This window comes from Rhinatrema bivittatum, chromosome 13, assembly GCF_901001135.1.
Source record: "Rhinatrema bivittatum chromosome 13, aRhiBiv1.1, whole genome shotgun sequence".
Lineage (NCBI taxonomy): Eukaryota > Metazoa > Chordata > Amphibia > Gymnophiona > Rhinatrematidae > Rhinatrema > Rhinatrema bivittatum.
Genome location: NC_042627.1, coordinates 78,997,696 through 79,016,617, shown reverse-complemented (window position 1 = coordinate 79,016,617; position 18,922 = coordinate 78,997,696). Strand labels below are relative to the sequence as shown.

The 18,922-nt window shown below is 49.0% G+C and overlaps 1 protein-coding gene across 1 annotated transcript in view; it reads right to left on the bottom strand.

Annotated features, from left to right (window-relative positions):
• Nucleotides 1-2,354: 2,354 nt before the first annotated feature.
• HACD3 (3-hydroxyacyl-CoA dehydratase 3) overlaps nucleotides 2,355-18,922 on the bottom strand; it is a 34,993-nt gene continuing 18,425 nt past the window's right edge. The window contains exons 3-11 of the mRNA XM_029575293.1: nucleotides 15,660-15,733; nucleotides 13,289-13,453; nucleotides 11,545-11,596; nucleotides 10,251-10,361; nucleotides 9,256-9,383; nucleotides 8,992-9,104; nucleotides 8,355-8,461; nucleotides 7,236-7,364; nucleotides 2,355-2,585 (exon numbers count right to left, since the gene is read on the bottom strand). Of these exons, the coding sequence (XP_029431153.1) occupies nucleotides 2,509-2,585; nucleotides 7,236-7,364; nucleotides 8,355-8,461; nucleotides 8,992-9,104; nucleotides 9,256-9,383; nucleotides 10,251-10,361; nucleotides 11,545-11,596; nucleotides 13,289-13,453; nucleotides 15,660-15,733 (956 nt within the window). The 3' untranslated portion in view covers nucleotides 2,355-2,508. The remainder of the gene's footprint in view (nucleotides 2,586-7,235; nucleotides 7,365-8,354; nucleotides 8,462-8,991; nucleotides 9,105-9,255; nucleotides 9,384-10,250; nucleotides 10,362-11,544; nucleotides 11,597-13,288; nucleotides 13,454-15,659; nucleotides 15,734-18,922) is intronic.

Sequence of the window (18,922 nt, the reverse complement as noted above, 5' to 3'; positions counted from 1 at the left end):
TGCAGGCCCAGAATCTCTCTCTATTCTATGGGTAAAGTGATCCGGATAAATACAGCCCAATAACTTTATACATAACTGGATCTTCTTTGGAATGAGGTCTGGTATGGCAGATAACCTTAACATTGGGGATACTCACTGAGAGGTTTATTCCACCGCCTCTCCCGCTAACCTTGTCCCTGAAGTCCCGCATCTCACAAAAACTGGGGGCAGCGGACCCTCTTCGACCTTTCACTTTGGCTCAGTTCTCCCCTTGGTAAAGTTACATTGAACGTGAGAGGTCAGCAAACGCCTGTTCTGTACCAGCCCAGAGGCTGCTGTGCTTTAGCGTTTGTTCAGACTGATAAAGGAAGAAGAATTATTGTGAAGCAGGCAGCAGCGTGCGCTTTGAAACCTGACAGGAGCAGACAAATCCTTGCTCTAGCCCAAGCAAACACCTTGAAAGGCTCAGGTACTTTCTAGCTTTGAAGCTTGCTTTTCCTTTCCACATTCAAAAGACATTTACTGGTTCAGGTAACTTTTTAATATGTATTTTGCAAAAGATTTTCCTAGTATAAAAATTAAACTAGGTACAAACCCTGCATGATTTTAGTTGCCTCTCTGTGTTTAGGATAGAAGCAACCAAAACGATGCAGGATTTATACCAAAAGCCCCATGAGTTAAACAGTAAAGGACATCAATATGGATACAGAGGGAGACGATGCAGACATTTAAATACCTGGAAGGCATTAATGCACCAGAATTAAAGATTTTTCAGTAAAAAGGAAGTTGTAGATATGAAACTCCAGAGGGGGGTGGGAGGTTGACTCTGGAACAGAAAATATTTTGTCAGAGATAGGGTAGCAGATGTCTGGCACACCCTGCTGGTGGTGAAGGTAACAGCAGCAACTGATTTAAAAAAAAAATCAGAGGATAAATACAGAGGATGTGGTAAAGGGAACAGTAATGAAGCACTCTGGTAACCTGCATGGAGCAGCAGTTACAACCCAAAACAGCAGTGAATCGATTGCATTGTAGGACAGGCACAAAGGATCCTTAGCTGTGGGGGAGTGAGAGGTAAAGCCTGGGATAAGCACAGATGATCCTTAGCTGTGGGGGGAGTGAGGGGTAAAGCCTGGGATAAGCACAGAGGATCCTTAGCTGTGAGGGAGTGAGGGGTAAAGCCTGGGATAAGAACAGATGATCCTTAGCTGTGGGGGAGTGATAGGTAAAGCCTGGGATAAGCACAGATGATCCTTAGCTGTGGGGGGAGTGAGGGGTAAAGCCTGGGATAAGCACAGAGGATCCTTAGCTGTGGGGGGAGTGAGGGGTAAAGCCTGGGATAAGCACAGAGGATCCTTAGCTGGGGGAGGGAGTGAGAGGTAAAGCCTGGGATAAGCACAGAGGATCCTTAGCTGTGGGGGAGTGAGGGGTAAAGCCTGGGATAAGCACAGAGGATCCTTAGCTGGGGGGAGAGTGAGAGGTAAAGCCTGGGATAAGCACAGAGGATCCTTAGCTGGGGGAGGGAGTGAGAGGTAAAGCCTGGGATAAGCACAGAGGATCCTTAGCTGTGGGGGAGTGAGAGGTAAAGCCTGGGATAAGCACAGAGGATCCTTAGCTGTGGGGGAGTGAGGGGTAAAGCCTGGGATAAGCACAGAGGATCCTTAGCTGTGGGAGAGTGAGAGGTAAAGCCTGGGATAAGCACAGAGGATCCTTAGCTGTGGGGGAGTGAGAGGTAAAGCCTGGGATAAGCACAGAGGATCCTTAGCTGGGGGAGGGAGTGAGGGGTAAAGCCTGGGATAAGCACAGAGGATCCTTAGCTGTGGGGGAGTGAGGGTAAAGCCTAGGAAAAGCACAGAGGATCCTTAGCTGTGAGGGAGTGAGAGGTAAAGCCTGGGATAAGCACAGAGGATCCTTAGCTGTGGGGGAGTGAGAGGTAAAGCCTGGGATAAGCACAGAGGATCCTTAGCTGTGGGGGAGTGAGGGGTAAAGCCTGGGATAAGCACAGAGGATCCTTAGCTGTGGGAGAGTGAGAGGTAAAGCCTGGGATAAGCACAGAGGATCCTTAGCTGTGGGAGAGTGAGAGGTAAAGCCTGGGATAAGCACAGAGGATCCTTAGCTGGGGGAGGGAGTGAGGGGTAAAGCCTGGGATAAGCACAGAGGATCCTTAGCTGTGGGGGAGTGAGGGTAAAGCCTAGGAAAAGCATACAGAGGATCCTTTGTAGGGGAGGGGGTGCAGTAGAAAGGAAGGCCCTGCTGTCATGTTCTTTGAAACTGCATTATGTGTTTCTATAGTGCGGGTGTGTATACAGAAGCAGGGAGACTATGCCAGCTGCATGTTTAAGCCTGTGAAGGACACGGTGTAAAGAAGAAAGCAGTGACAGCACACAGGGATGTTTTATAGTTAACAGAAAAAAGTAATTAGTAAGGAATACTGAAGTGTTAACTTGGCCTTCCAAGAACTTGTTTGCATTTGTAAAGCAAAGAGCATGGCAAGGCAGATGGGCGATCTCTGGCCACATCCAGGACATCTCAGTGTGCTTTTCGTTTTTTGTGAGCAAAACGGCGCTGCCTTTGTTTGTAGAGATGACGGAAATTTACAAACAACCCTGGGGAAAAAAAGAGAAAAAAACAAGACTGCCAATGGGAGCAGATTCCACCTTTACTCCTTTTCAGAAATGCTCTAACTGAAGGACAAAAGTGAGCCAATGTGAATGGATAAATTACCTACCTGAATTTCATTTTCCTTAGCATAGACAGAAGGGCTCAGAACCAATGGGTTATGCTCCCCTGCCAGCAGATGGAGACGGAGTCAAGTTTCAAAGCTGACATCACCCTAGATACACCCCTGCAGTATTCTCTTCAAAAGCCACTGTGGACATACTAATCAAGAAACCTGATTAAAAATGGATAACCGTAACTGTACTCAACCAATCATAAACACTAAACCCCAGTAAGAATAGATCTAGGGACTGGATGACGGCTTACCCATAATCTCTTGGAATAGATATCCATGCCACGGGCAAATCCTTGGTATCGTTCTTGGGCAGCCGGGGGCGGGATGCTGAGTCCATCTGTCTACACTAAGGAAAATAAAGTTATCAGGTATGTAATTTCTCAATTTCCTAGGGTGTAGCCAGATGGACTCAGGACCAATGGGATGTACAAAAGCTACTCCCGATCAGGGAGGGAGGCTGCTCACAGTACAGTTAATACTGCCCTTGCAAAGTCTGCGTCTTCTCTGTCCTGTACATCCAGGCGACAGAACCTGGAGGTGGTGTGTAATGAGGACCATGGCGCCACTCGGCAGATAGAGGAGGGAACAGCAGTCCGAGTCCCCCCCCCATGAGACTGCCTGAGCTCTAATCTGAGAAGGGGGTAGCTTTCCTGCCTCCACATAGGCTCCCATCACCATCTCCTTGATCCAGCAAGCTAAGGTAGTCTGCTAAACTGGTTCACCCTGCTTCCTTCCACTGTGAAGGACAAACATCTTTTCGGACCGGTTCTGAAACTTCCAGATACCGCACCAAAGGTCTACTGATATTCAAATGATGGAGGCAACGATATTCTTCCACGTCCTTGTACTTACCTAGAAATGACAACGAAATGGACTTATTCAAATGAAACGCCGAGACTACCTTGGGCAAGAAGGATGGAACGGTACAAAGCTGTAACGTTCCTGGAGTCATCCGGAGGAACGGTTCCCGACATGGCAATACCTGTAGTTCAGAGGTAAGACGTGCCGAGCATAAAGCCACCAGGAACTGTTTTCAAGGTTAATAAATGCAAGGAAAGACTGCGCAGTGGCTGAAAGGAGGGCCCTGCCAAAAATTCTAATACTAGATTAAGATTCGACAAGGGAACCGGCCACCGTAGGGGGTGGCTGGAGATGCTTCACTCCTTTCAGAAAATGGGCCATGTCCAGATGAGCCAACAGGCGGGTTCCGTTCACCTCGCCCCTGAAACAGGAGAAAGCCACTATCTGGACCTTCAAGGTGTTAAGAGTCAAACCTTTATTCAAGCCGTCCTGCAAAAATTCCAGAATTAGTGGGATTTTGACTGCCTGAGGGGGGGGGGGGGGGGGGGGGGGAAATGACACCGTATTCCTTGCACCAGGCCCCAAATACTCTCCAGTCCCACACATATGCTAGGGACTTACAGATTGTCCATGCACGGAGTAAGGTGGCAATTACTGCCGCAGAACATCCTCACTTCCGACATTACTCTGACCGCTTTGCCTCGGAGTCTGTGACCAAACCTTAGGCAGGCTAGTCCGACTGCCCAGGCTTCTAGGTGATTGATATTCCATCCTGACTCCTCTTTGTTCCATTGTCCTTGGGCGGTTAGCTCCTGGCAGTGTGCTCCCCATTCTCGTAGGCTGGCATCCGTGGTGAGTAGGATCCAGGTTGGGGAAGATAGTCTCGTTCCCTGGCTCAGGTGGGCTTCTTGTAGCCACCATCGTAGTTGGGCCCGAACTCTGTCCGGGAGCTGAAGCCGTACGGTGTAGTTCTGGGACAGTGGATTCCATTGTGATAGTAGTGAGCATTGTAGGGGTCTCATGTGAGCTCGTGCCCATGAGACTACTTCCATTGTGGATGCCATGAGGCCAAGAACTTTAGGTAATCCCATGCTGTGGGGCGAAGTTCGCTCAACAGGGTTCGTAACTAGGTCATCAGTTTTGATCTCCTTGTCTGTGTCAGGATGACCTTGTCTTGGTTGGTGTCGAACCGGACTCCCAAGTATTCTAGAGATTGGGAAGGCTGCAGGCAGCTCTTGTTTGTGTTGACCACACACCCAAGGCTCTCCAGTAGACTTGACTCTGTTGGTTGCCTGGTGGCTTTCCTCTGGGGATTTCGCACTGATTAGCGAATTGTCTAGATAAGGGTGCACGCGGATTCCTTCCTTCCTCAGTGTTGCTTCCACCACCACTATGATCTTGGTGAACGTCTAGCGTGCAGTGGCTAACCCGAAAGGTAGTGCCCAGAACTGGTAGTGACGGTCCAGGATCGAGAAGCGTAGAAAACACTGATGGAGTTCCTGATCTGTGCTAAGCAGGCGCGTGTCACCACGGCACAGCAGGCTGCGATCTGTAAAGACATAGCGGAGACGTCAAAGGACTGTTTGAGGATAGATTCCAGACGTCTGTCTTGAGCATCCTTGAGTGCTGCTCCTCCCTCCACCGGGATAGTAGTGAGCTTCGAGACCGCACAGACCATGGTATCCACTTTCGGACATGCCAGGAGATCTTTGGCGGCTGGGTCCAGAGGGTACATGGCTGCCAGAGCCCGGCCCCCTTTGAACGTGGTTTCTGGGGCATCCCATTTCCAGGTCAATTAGTTGCTGGACGACTTGTAATAGTGGGAAATGGCATGAGGTCTGACGAAGTCCCTCCAAAAGTGGGTTTGTCTTAGATTCCCCCGAAGCACTTGAGCCCAGGATGGCAAGCTCTTTTAAGCTGTGTGTGACCAGGTCTGGAAGCTCATCCTTGGTGAAGAAGCATCTCATGGTTCGGTGGGGTTCTGTCCCCGGAGTTCCCCTTCCTCCAGGGATTCTGACTCCTCATCTGAGATGTCTGTGTCCCCGAAGGTGGGGCTTCTGGGCTGTGGGATCACTTCCCTGGGCATAGAGTGTCCTGGCATGTTGAGGTTCTCTGGTGGGGCCTGTGATCGCATTGTAGGAGGCACAGTTCATGTGGACGAAGATATGCAGACCTTTGAAGAATTCCACCCAGGAGATAGAAGCTGGGTCTAGACTAGGGGGCGCCGTGTCCCTGGGGAGCCTCGTTTGAGGCGGGGTCCCGCTGTGCGATGCTAGGTCCAGCGTGCCACTCGAGAGGCTGGGGTGGGCCATGAGTTGGGTCCCCTAGGGCCTCTTTGCACTGTATACACAGGGCTGTGGCCTCCTCATGCTAAGCAGCTCTAATGTGGCATTGTGGGCAAAGGCCCTAAGCTTTGGGCTTATTTTCAGGTGGTGCCATGGCTTGTGCGCCTACAATACAGTTGTGCGCTCCGGTGTGCGTCGAAATTGCACGCGTAGGTTGGTGCGTGCAGAGAGATGTGCGTATGGGTCGAAATTATGCGCCCGGCACAGTGAGCGCGTGGCTATGCAGTTCGCTTGTGTGCACAAGGTATTTGTGCGCAAGTCTCGCGATGGCGGACAACAGGGCCAAAATGAGATTGGCGACCACGTGGACAATATGGTGACCACCTCGGAAGGTCTCCATGTGGGAGGACCCTCGGATCTGGTCAGGGTCTAGCCCTGCTAGGGCGGATCAACCCGGTGGTACTGGTCCCGGCTGGCGACCTGTGCGTCTCCTCAAGCTTTGGAGACCGGAAACTTTTAAATAGATTTCTACCTTACCTTGTCCCAGCACTTCCCGGTCTCATTCCGGGTGGTCTCCAGCTGCGGGGAGGGGGGGGAAAGAGGGAAAATACCTTCACCGCCGCACTCGAAGTGGCATCCGCTGCCTCTCAGCCTCACCCGATGTCGGGGGCTAGGTCCCCGCCACCTCCAAGGGATCGTGGAAATCACCTCGAGAATTCTCAACTGGGGGAGGGACCCAATGGGTGACACCGCAGGAGAGCGGGGCTCGTCTGTAGAGCTAAGATTTCTTCTTATTTTGGTTTTCTTAGAGTAATTTTACCAAATACTGTGTGAGGGTGCATAGAGTCCCTAACTGCTATGGAGACGGAAAATACTGAAGAGCTGCACTTCCTGCAGGGGTCTATGTACTAGGGGCTGACGTCAGATTGGAATCTGATCCGTCTCCAACTGCTACGGTATCAGGAGTACACTATACCCATTGGTCCTGAGCCCATCCGCTACACGCTAGGAAATCAGGGTTTTCACCATGTTAGACTTCTGCTCTATTTTCACCCCTCGGATTTCATCGTTAGAACATTTCTGGGAACATCCCTGCTCTTCTGCTCCTTAGACCTGTCCCACCCCCAATGTGTGCTGTAACTTTCCTGAAATTTCAAGCAGCTGGCCCATTTCTCGTCAGGAAAATAAGGTAAAACATGAGAGAAATTCTAAGGGGCTGTGCCATTATCCATGATAGAAATCTGAATGACGACAAACACAATGAATTTACAAAGCCAGTTTTCTGTAGGAAATGAGGCAGGGGAAGAAATAAATAACCACCGCTACTTTATCCCATCCTTTTGGAGTTTAAAGTGCAACTCAGGATGTACAGAATGGACTGTTTCAGGTTTGACTTCATCAGGATCAGAAACAAAAGGCGTTAACCCAGAACTTACCTAAAAAGATGAGAACGAGATAAACCTGAAGGAACATGGAGAATGGAACGGAGAAGCCCAGGAACGGCAGCGCGACGCTGAACCTTCCTGTTGCGTTGACGATGGGTATGGCCTGAAGAACAGCGACGGCTGGAGGCAGAAAAGGTTCAGTCAGCTAACATCCCATACTGTTCCACCCTCATTTTGATGTTTCTATACTTGAGACATTCTCTATATTCTTGACACATTTGCAATAATCTTTTTTTTCCTATGTGCTCTCACCTAACCTCTTAACTTCAATACAGATTCTCTTCTGTAACTAATAGCTAACTATTCCTCTTAGTATTTTTGTAAGCAACCTTGTAACTAATTTTAATGCTGTGTAAATAGTTCCTTGTAAATTTATTCTTCTCGTTTATATCTCTCTCTGTCTACACATATATACATATACACACACATATATATATATTGTTCATGGCATTGTATGTACTTGTTTTATTTATTTATTTAGCACTTTTATATACCGACTTTCCAATAACAGAGTTACTGATCAATTCGGTTTACATTCTAAACAGAAACATTGACAAGTTAATGTCTTACAATGAACAGGTAGCAGGAACTTGGATACAGATATATGGGGTTAATAACATAACGTAAATGCTACGGAGCCAAATGTTGGCTAAGGAAATAGGTGATAGGTATAAGGCTGGGTATTTGTTACCGGTCAAGCGCCTTTTAAGCGTAGTTTCTTGTTTATTGTAAACCGATGTGATATCCCTAATGAATGTCGATATATAAAACCGTTAAATAAATAAAATGCATTCAGAGCCTGGAATAACCACTCCCCCTTCTCAGCGAGCATAAACTCGACAAGGGGCAACTTCTCCATCCAAATGACACACACACCCACCCCCCCCCACACACCCACAGCCAGACAGACACACACCCAGACAGACACACACCACGCTTTGCTGGCTTTGTCAGACAAGCAGATCCAGAAGCAAAATCTGATTAGTAAGAACGGATGGAAATCTTCTTAGGTGTGAAATGTGCGGTTTTTGGAGCCCTTGAGACATGGCATCTAATCATGCAAGAGCCGAGCAGACAGGAGCTTGGGAAGTGGCTTTAAGCATACGGTACCTTCTGCGCCACCTCCAAGAGGGTAAATTGGGATCCATACGTTGTATCTGAGCCAGGTTAGTAACCTCCATTCTGTGTCAATGCAAGAAAGCATATAGAAGGGGTACCTGAGGGAACAGCAAGGAATCGTTACGCTAAATTACAGCAGAGTATCCCTCTGCAAAGCAGACCCTCGCCCTCGCCATTCCCAGCCCCCGGAGCGAGGGATGTGGAAGCAGAGAAACCACCGAGTGAGAAATAAAGACAACACACACCACCCCTCCTACATGCTCCTTAACAGACCCCGTTTCTTCATCCTTAAAATGTAGCTTACAGCTGCCAGTTTAAATAGGTCAGCCAGGTACAATGGGTTGAAATCCCCAGAGGGCCCAGCCCGATGATGCAGGTCTAGGCACCCTCCCCTCAGATTTGGGATCACTGACTTCACCTATGTCCACGTCCTGCCTGCAAAGCAAGGAAACAGCTCAAGGCTCATTAGAGGAGAGGGCTGAGAACCAGGCTTCAATCCCACTTCTCTGCTTCTGACCTTGGGCGTTCCTGGATCAGAATTACCTCTAATGTTGGAAGCCACTGGGAGCATTCTTTGGAAGGACAGGCGAAAAGCCAAGCGCATTAAAAAAAAAAGTCATTGCCGCACCTGAAAATCTCAATGCTGCTCCAGAAGTAAAAGATGAAGAAAACCACAGCTTTATTCTGCATTTCCTCCAAACTTCCAAGCACAACAAACAAAATGAAATTCCTCCCGAAGACCTGGAAGGAAGAAAAAGCGTTCAGACCTATGTTAAATCGCCATCATTTCCCGGCAGAGGGCTCTGCTGGCGATGGAAAGGCCCAGTTCTCCTCAGGGGATTCCTCGGACCCCTAGTGCCCCAGCGCAGAGAGGCAAGGCTGTGCTCCTCACCTGGATCAGTGCCGTTATAGTTCCTGTTCTGACCAAGCCTATCAGTGGATTCAGGACCTCCAGCACCGCCAGCATCTGACAGAAGTACATCACGTCGGCCATGGTGTGAAACGTGTCATAAAAGGAATCTACAGGGAAAGAAAAGCAAGACAACGCCTCCTTAGACCAAACTTTCTGGATACACCTGCATCCCAGGTCAGAGGGACCTGGGGTCCACTCCTGGCTGAGGTCTTCACAGCGTCCCCAGCCCCCGGGCTGGACTCCTGGGGAGGGAGAGGCAGTGTCCGAGTAGGTGGACTATGGCCCCTGACTGCAGCAATCCAGAAGACGTTCTGGTGCAGAGGACTCTGCATGTAAGAAAAACATCCCCAGGTGCCGAATCCCAGGCCTGCTACAGAGGGAGAAATGCAGCATCACAAAAATACACACAGGTGCAACAGACTCAGAAGTCTCAGCACCTGGGCCTAAAAGAAAAATGCATGAAGAGGAAGGCTCTAATCATCCTTTAAACAAAGATCCAAGGACAGCAGATCTCCTCCGCCTGCTTCAGAGCTGGCAAAAGAGAGATTGCGCTTACATTCAGTTCACAGCACGAGAGAGAGCGATGTCAAGAGCAGTTCTGCTCCCACTGCCCAGGGCCCACCATCCCACTGCAGTATGCTGGAGAAGTGCCTCTCTCTCAGGAAAGCATGGAGTTCACAAGATATCCAGTTTCTCTCACGCTCCTGCCGATCCTTTGGGGGATCTTGTAACAGCAGGTCAGCGAGAGCAGCTGGAAGCAGAGACCTCAGGACCCGCATTGTGCGTGGCTATGCTTATTCCCCAAGACTGGGGCCCAAGCTGTGCAAAGATGCGAGGGCCTGATTCTTGGTGGCAATAAATTCCTGACTCTCCTGAAAATCAGAGAGGGTTCTGCAAGCTGTAACTGAGGGAGGACAGCCCAGGGGAATCCGGGATTTTTATTTAACAAAAACAAACATGAAAAGTAAACTTACCTTTTCCTAAGATAAACAGTCTGATCGTCATGTTCACAAAGATCCAGGAGAAGCCCAGAAACTGGACCAGGTTGTACATGAACAGGTAGCCCCGCTTTACGTTTACAAAAGCTGAAACATTTCAAAGAAAATATTCCTCAGACTTAAGGCCTTGCTCTTAACCGCACAGCAGCGTTTCTTCCTCCTGCAGGGATCTAAGTCCTTCAGTTGTGCAAACAGAGAGACGGTGCAGGATCTCCGCTAACAGTCAGATGCTTTCAGCTAAAACAAACAACTGTGCACACTTGTGATCACATTAAAATGCAGCAGGAGCTTTAAATGAGTAGGGAGCCCGGCAGCCACGTCCAGGAGGTGAGCGAGCAGAGGGCTACGGCCTGCTTTCAAATATCTCCCTGGGAAAAGCCTTTAAATATCAAGGGGGTGGCACACACTTAGCCTTCGAAAACTGGGAACTCTCTGCCACGTTTACTGAGAAGCCTTCCTAATGGGGAAGGAATTCTGGGACTTCCATAAAAACCCAAATACGTTTCATCCCCGACTGCAGCAAGGGTCTAAGCGCTGCCATCCGATAACCTTTCCACATGTTTGCCCTAACCACAAGGCCAATCTGTCGGCGTAGCTGTTACTTTATCTATAATCTGCTTATGCAAAATGCCCGAAGCGGCTGAACGTTCATACCAAAATGATAAACATACTACAAAACATTCAAACGGGCGTGCAGCTAGACGCGTGACAATTTTATACCCGTGCGGATGTTATAAAGTAGCCCTGGCGTGCGTACGAGTGCCCCTGGAAATTGTTTTGAGACGTACGCCTGCTCCATAGCAGAAGTAACTTGACGCTCCAATGTGCCCAGGTGCTTGCACCCACAGCTCTTGGCTCCGCCCTGGAAGGCTCATGCCCTGCCCATGCCACGCCCACATCCAAGATATTAGCATAATCCGGACTTGTGCGCGCATGCGGGCGGCTTATAAAATTGGTGGACACATGCATGTGCTATGTGCACGCGGCTTTTAAAATTCACCTTTAAATCAACAATATCAAAGCAGGTTCCATAATCAGATCTTCACATCCTACATGTGAATATCACAAAAACAGCTAAAGTAGCAGATAAAAACAGTCAAACATATCTATTTGTAAGAATGAACTTGCTGAAGGTGTGATGTTTTTAAGCGAATGTACATGGCAGGCTATTCCATACATCTGGTGCGGTGACTGAAATGGTAACCTTTATAATTTCAAAGCCCCGCAGGCCTTTAGCTTGGAAAGCGAGCAGCAGCTTCCAGGTACTTACGGTCTTTTGGAACGCGGGATTCCATCCTGACTGCATTTATCCTCTTGTCTTCCTGAAGCGGAGGGAAAACGGTATTAACAGAGGTGGCTATAGTTCAGATGCCGCAGAGGCCTGGCGTGCAGTGCAGTTAGTGCTGCGAGATCCCTGAAACTGTACGGAGAAGCGAGCCCATGGATGGTGCTCTATGCAAGCCCTCCTCCTCTCTGCCAAATCCTGCATCCTCCTCCTCCCACTGCCCCCTGTCCGGTATCCCTTCCTTCTATCCCACAATCCAACCTCTCCTCTATTCTTCTACCGCCCCTTCACAGCAGCCTCTCTCCATCCCCCTACCAGACCAGAAGCCTCTCTCCACCCACATCCACCCTTCCTCTCTGTCTCCACTCCCCACATCCATTACCTTCCTGCCTTAAAAGGAGGAGGTTTTTGCCAGCTCATCTAATGGAAGAACCGGCCCTGAGTGACCCTCGAAGAATCAAAAGATAAACTTTGCTTTCATGTCCTGATCACTTACTGCTCGTTTGCCCAATTCTCACTTTAAAAAAATATTGAAAGGAGGAGTAAACAGACATTCTAAATCCCAATGCTGTACCCTGAGGTGTCCGTATGTCAGTCCCCCACCCCCAAGGAACATTCTGAGGTCAATATTCAAAGGAGACTGCCCAGCTGAGTTTGGGATGTAGCCAGACAAACCCTGAACTTTCACAGCTTTATGCAGAGGTACAAGATGCAAGTGGGGAAAGCCTTCATCACGTGGAGGAAAACATGAACAGGAGTGCTGAGCGCGACACGCGCACACTCACATCCACACTCCATGCCTGGATTTTAGGGACTGTGAGTCTTTGCATCTATCTGCCAATTTTACACTCAAGCTTTCAAAATTCTCCCCTTCGTGCATTATTTGTTTTGATTACAATTTATACAATGATCATTTAAAAAAAAAAAGTACATAAAAGTAGTTAAAATGTTTGTTTTCTATCATCTTTCCCCCCACTTCGGCACTTGCTCAAGGGCCGCCCAACGCTGCTGCCTCCCCCACCCTGGCAGGGCTCCGAACGCTGCATTCCCAGCCCAGGCCATATTAAATCTCTTCCAACCACCTCACCAACTGAATTTAAACAGCAATGTTTTTAGTAACTTAGTAAAAAGGACAAAACAAAATGAAGGGACCACTTAGGTTCTCTGAAAGCCAGCTGAAGTACAAGCCTGCTACGTCTGTTAGGTGCCCGCTAAGCCACAACGCTGCAGTCTTGCGGCAGTTAAGAGTTTTTCCTACTTTATTTTTTACAGTGAAAATGCTTAGTACAAAGGCCCCCTCAGCAAACTCTACTTCCCACATCGTGCCTCAAACATTCAGCGACGTTAGCTACACATTACGGACATTTGGCTTCCACTATTTTTACTGTTAGTAATGGCCAAGATCTGAGCACCTTTCATCCTCACATGAATACGGACAGAACGCAAATGAGCGGGGAGAGAGCTCCCCTCAGGGGCAGGCAATGCCAGTCCCCAAAGGCCACAAGCCGGTCGGAGGTTCGGCGCATCCAAACTGAATATTCCTGAGATGCACGGCCTCCACGCCAGCCCTGAACATTCAGCGTGGATATCCCGACAACCCACCTAGCCTGCGGCACTCATGATCCCGAGTTTCCTACCCCAGCTCATCCCATTTGTGGCAATGGAAGACACAGGAGGCAGCTGACTAGCACGCTCCTCCCCCACCTCGAAACTCTGCCCCACTGTTAACCTCTGCTTTGAGCTCCATTTCAGCATCAGATTCATCCAGCCAGCGATCAAAGTCCGGGGCCAGAAAGACGGGGCGCTTCTCTTGTCTGGTCAGCCTGTCCCACCATTTGCTCTCCTCCTTCTGTACTGTAAGGCAGACCTGCCTCTCTGTCACTTTGTGCAGCAGCTGAAAAATACCCAAAAAGACCCCAGCATTACAAGCAGCGGGAGCAAAGCAAGAGCAGTGGTAAATGCTGAAACTTTAGCTTCCTAGTAAGTCTTGCTCCCACCTGCGGTATGATCAGGAGAAAAGCAGAGGTTCAGACGACTTCCCAATTCTATGTAAACATTAAAAAAAAAAAAAAGAGGAGATCCTGGATCGGGGCAGAATGTGGTTTATTTACTTGGCTCACCTTTGCCAAGCTGCCGAGTTCAGCATTTCATGGATATTTTCTCTCCCATAACACACGTGCTACTTTGGGTCCTGTGCTATCCAGTGGCATACAGGAGTTCCATTCCCAGCTCTGGCTGGTAATGCTGCTTCCCAGGGACTCTCTGTGCAAGTCTGTGACTCGCCGGTGGAAAAGCCATCACAGAGCGGCTTCTGAGAGGTTTACCCAGGGACTGATTTTCCCCAGATTGTGCAAGAAAACCCCATCTGTCCAGTAACATCTGGATCACAGCCACCTGCACAAGGGATATTACAGGTCCCTTTAAAGAGGGGAGAAATATTGCATCTTTTTATAGTTATTATTTACTAAGGAATATTGACAGTGTTAGCATAAGATGAGGTATTGAATGGCATCAACTTGAGAGAAAATCAAACTGCGGGAAAATTAATGAGGCTCCAGCCCGCACGACATCCAGTGAAGTTCTTACAGTAAGACGCAGTGGGATTGCACTCGACTGATGCACTGAAGCAGATCTGGTTTTCAGAGCAGTTACGGGAAGCTACACCTCAGATCATAAGGATAATCCGCTCTACCTCAGCCCCTGTAAATCCTAGTGCTACAGTGCACTTCCCTCCCCCACTAGGCAAAGCGTGCACTGCTTTGTCTGATACTCAAAAAGGCTAAGTTAGAGCCAACATAATTCACAAGTTACTGACCTCGCTCTTCCCTACCCAACCAATAGCACTCAGAGCCTCAAACACTATTGGCTGGAAAATCCTGCAGCTGTCTGAGCGCTGCTGCCTGTACTATTTTACAGAGATCAAGAATGAGTAATTAGGTCTAGTCTGGATATTTTCTGACATGGATTTGACATTGGCACTGATAATTTGCTACTCAATCTACCCTCAGCCTTCGATCCTGTAAAATATTTAAATTGTTCTTGCCCAGGATCATTGCAGCTGCTGTAGACCAATTTACATCATGGCTGGGTGTTCACAACAGCTGGACAGAGATCCCGCAAGGCCTGCACTATTTAATATATCTCCTAGCTCCAAGCGGTCATCCTCTTGCTGATCCTGAAGCAGGTTATAGGATCTATGCTGATGACATTAACTTTTCCCTCCATATCTCACATGCCTTAAGAATGTAAAACATTGATGTCCACTGATACATTGGCTGGCAGATCATTTCAGTGAGGTTTCCACGCTCTGGTGCGCGACTGTCTTTCCACTTGGAGAAACAGAAAACTTCAGTTTCATCCCCGGAGCGATCTTGCAGTCTAACCTCTCACAGGTGAAAGCAATGGCGAGGGGGATCTTTCTGCAAACTGTGGCTGCTCAGGCAGCGTAAGTCATTCTCAAACCAGAACCATTTCAGACTGTCGATTAATGCAATTCCCAGCATCCCTACCTTGCACCAAAACCACTGTATTGCTTTAGCATGTTCTAATGAGGATGTGTGTGATCTTTGTACCTTGCCAGCAACTCTGGATTGTGGGTTAGAAATACCTTAAACAGAAGGAGCTTGCAGGGAAAATATTTACCCTCGGGAGACATCCTCCGAGGCTAAGAGGTGGTAAAGCTATGGAATAGGTTTCAAGAGTAAACTAAACATAGGTTGGGATGCAAGGAGATTAGTGGGTGTGACTGTGTGGTTTCCTGGCAGCGTCTTCTCCCCGCTCGTCTCGTCTCAGTGGAAGGCGCAAGTTCTTTCAGGAAGGCTTCCTTCTTGATCAGGCATTTGGAGCTGGCAGTGCAGTTAAGATGACGCAGCATCTGTGGCTGGGAGCTTATGGGTGCTGTAGGTGACATTAGTAGGCTGCAAGGTTTATAATTTGTTTACGGATACCCAGTGCTGCTGAGAGGCTTTCTTGCATCAGAGCTGCCCTTCTTGTTCCCATGTTTTTTTCCTTCTGTTGGAAAGATTCAAAAAAGACAAGCGTGGGGGACAGAGAGGCGTGGACTGAAAACGGAGGTCAGCAACAAGCAGCAGCCTCCTTACCTGCGGCTTCACGTTGTCCAGGAACTCCAGCTGGAACTCATAGGTGTTGTCCCCTCTGGCGCCATGGCCCCGGGCTAAGAGGAAAAAAAGAGGCAGGACCAGAGGTGAGAGGCATTCGTTAGAAACAAAAAATGTAAACAATAAAGATTTCTCACAGGCCCCCCCCTCCTCATCTTTTAGCTTCTTCATGGAGCAGGAGCGATCCCGCCGGTGCTGCACTCATACAGAAGACATTCACAATGGTCCGTAAAACAGCTCAAACATGGGAAGAGGAGGAAAGGATTGTCCGTGCCAGCGGTGGAAACACATTTTTCAAAATGAAGGAAAGCAAATGTTGCTTACCTGATGTAACAGGTGTTCTCACAGGACAGCAGGATGTTAGTCCTCACAAATGGGTGACATCGAGGATGGAGCCCACCACGGAAAACTTCTGTCAAAGTTTAAACAGAACTTTGACTGGCCCCTACTGGGCATGCCCAGCAAGGCACTGACCCTGCAGCCAGCAGGGGTCTCCCTTCAGTCTGATTTTCAAAGCTACAGGCAGTGCCTAGAAAGTAAAAACAAAACGAACCCAACACCGCGGGGTGGCGGGCGGGTTTCGTGAGGACTAACATCCTGCTGTCCTGTGAGAACACCTGTTACATCAGGTAAGCAACATTTGCTTTCTCACAGGACAAGCAGGATGGTTGTCCTCACAAATGGGTGAGTACCGAGCTGAGGATGTCCTGACTTGCACCAAATGCACCCAACGACGTGCAATAGGCAGTACAAGTGGGGTGGAATTTGGGAAAGGGCATCCGCACCCTATCGGGAAGGTGGAAGGGTGTTGGTACATCAGGTTGGAAAAAGGTTACGCAAGACAGATTGGCCGAAGATGGAGTCCTGTCTTCCAGCTTTGTCCAAACAATAGTGGGCTGCAAAGGTATGGAGGGAACTCCAGGTCGCAGCCCTGCAGATGTCAGGAAGCGGCACCGATCGAAGGTGTGCCACTGACGTCGCCATGGCCCTCACAGAGTGTGCTTTGACACGGTCTTGGAAAGGAATGCCAGCCTGCTCATAGCAGAAAGAAATGCAGTCCGCCAACCAGGAGGAAAGAGCCTGCTTACCCACAGGTTGTCCTAACTTGTTAGGATGGAAAGAGACGAATAATTGAGTGCTCTTCCTGTGAGAAACTGTACGGTCTAGGTAAAAGGCTAGAGCTCGTTTACAGTCTAGGGTATGCAGGGTCTGTTCTCCAGAGTTGGAGTGGGGCCTGGGAAAAAAGATAGGTAGTATAATGGATTGATTGATATGAAACTCAGAAACTACCTTAGGTAAAAATTTAGGGTGAGTGCGGAGTACCGCCCGGTCCTGCAGGAGTTTAGTGTAAGGCGGATAGGTAACTAGGGCCTGTAATTCACTAACCCTGCGAGCTGAAGTGATAGCCAAAAGGAATAACACTTTCCATGTGAGATACTTTAACTGACAGGAGTGCAGAGGTTCGAAAGGAGGTTTCATTAGACGACCAAGAACCAGATTAAGGTCCCAGGATGGGGCCGGAGGCCGTAAGGGTGGCTTCAGATGGAGCAAGCCTTTAAGAAAACGTGTTACTAGGGGTTGTACTGAAATAGGGACACCCTGTACACCTTTATGGAAGGCGGCTACCGCACTGACATGCATCCTAATGGAAGAGGTTTTAAGACCTGATTCAGAGAGATGCCATAAATAGTCCAAGAATTTGGAAATTGGACAGGAAAGGGGATCAAGGGACTGAGAAGTGCACCATGATGTGTACCTTTTCCATTTGTATGAGTAAGACTTTCTTGTGGAAGGCTTTCGTGAAGCTATCAGGACTCGAGAAACGGAATCTGAAAGGTTGAAAGGCTGAAGGACTAACCTTTCAACATCCATGCCGTCAGGGACAAGGCTTGGAGGTTGGGATGGAGGAGGCATCCGTCGTTTTGAGTGAGCAGATGCGGGTCCATTCCTAGAGGAATGTGCCTGCGGATGGAGAGATCCTGGAGTATTGGAAACCATACTTGGCGTGGCCAGTAAGGTGCTATCAGGATCATGGTTCCTCCGTCCTGGCGTAGCTTCACGAGAGTCTTTGACACAAGAGGAAGTGGGGGGAATGCGTAGAGCAGACCGGTTGTCCACTTGAGGGAGAATGCATCCCTCGGCCGAGAGTTCTGGCTCCGTATGAGAGAGCAGTAATCGTCCACTTTGTGGTTCTGAGGGGACGCAAAGAGGTCTATGCGGGGAGAACCCCACTTGTGAAACAGAGAGGTCGCTACCAGAGGATCGAGTGACCACTCGTGCGGTTGGAAGACACGGCTCAGCCGGTCTGCCAATACATTGTCTACTCCCGGCAGGTAAGTGGCCCTGAGGTACATAGAGTGGGAGAGAGCTTCCGCCCAGATCTGCGCAGCTTCCTGACACAGAAGGAAGGAGCCTGTGCCTCCCTGCTTGTTTATGTACCACATGGCCACTTGGTTGTCCGTCTGGATTAAGATTATCTGATGAAAGAGATGATCTTTGAAAGTGCGGAGCGCATAGCGGATTGCTCGAAGTTCCAGGAAATTGATCTGGTGTTCGGCTTCCTGGTTGGACCATAACCCTTGGGTTTGAAAATTGTCCACATGGGCCCCCCAACCGATGTGGGAAGCGTCGGTGGTTAGGATAACTTGCGGATCCGGTGGAAGAAAGGGTAAGCCCTGAAGGAGGTTGACCTGAGTCGTCCACCAAGTTAAGGATAGGCGCAGCGCTTGTGTGACTGTGATTATGGAGGACAGAGGCTGAAAAGCTTGAATCCATTGTTGTCGTAGAGTCCATTGTGTTACCCTCATGGCTAGTCTGGTCATGGGAGTGACTTGAACCGAGGATGCCATGTGTCCCAGGAGAACTAGGAATTGGCGAGCTGTGGCAGTGTTTTGAGACTGGAGCTGGTGAGCTAGGGACATGAGAGTTTGGACCCGTTGTAGCGGAAGGTAGGCCTTTGCCTGTAAGGTGTCCAAGTCTGCCCCAATGAAAGATAAGGTTTGAGATGGGACGAAGCAAGATTTCTCGTAATTGACAAGAAACCCTAAGGAATGGAGTGTGTTGATTGTCAATTGTAGGGAGGACCGGGCAATCTGAGGGGTGGAGGCCCTGATCAGCCAGTCGTCCAGATAGGGGTATACGTGGACACCTTCCTTCCTGAGGAATGCTGCTACAACTACGAGGCATTTGGTGAAGACCCGTGGAGCAGATGCCAGACCGAAAGGCAGTACTCGGTATTGATAATG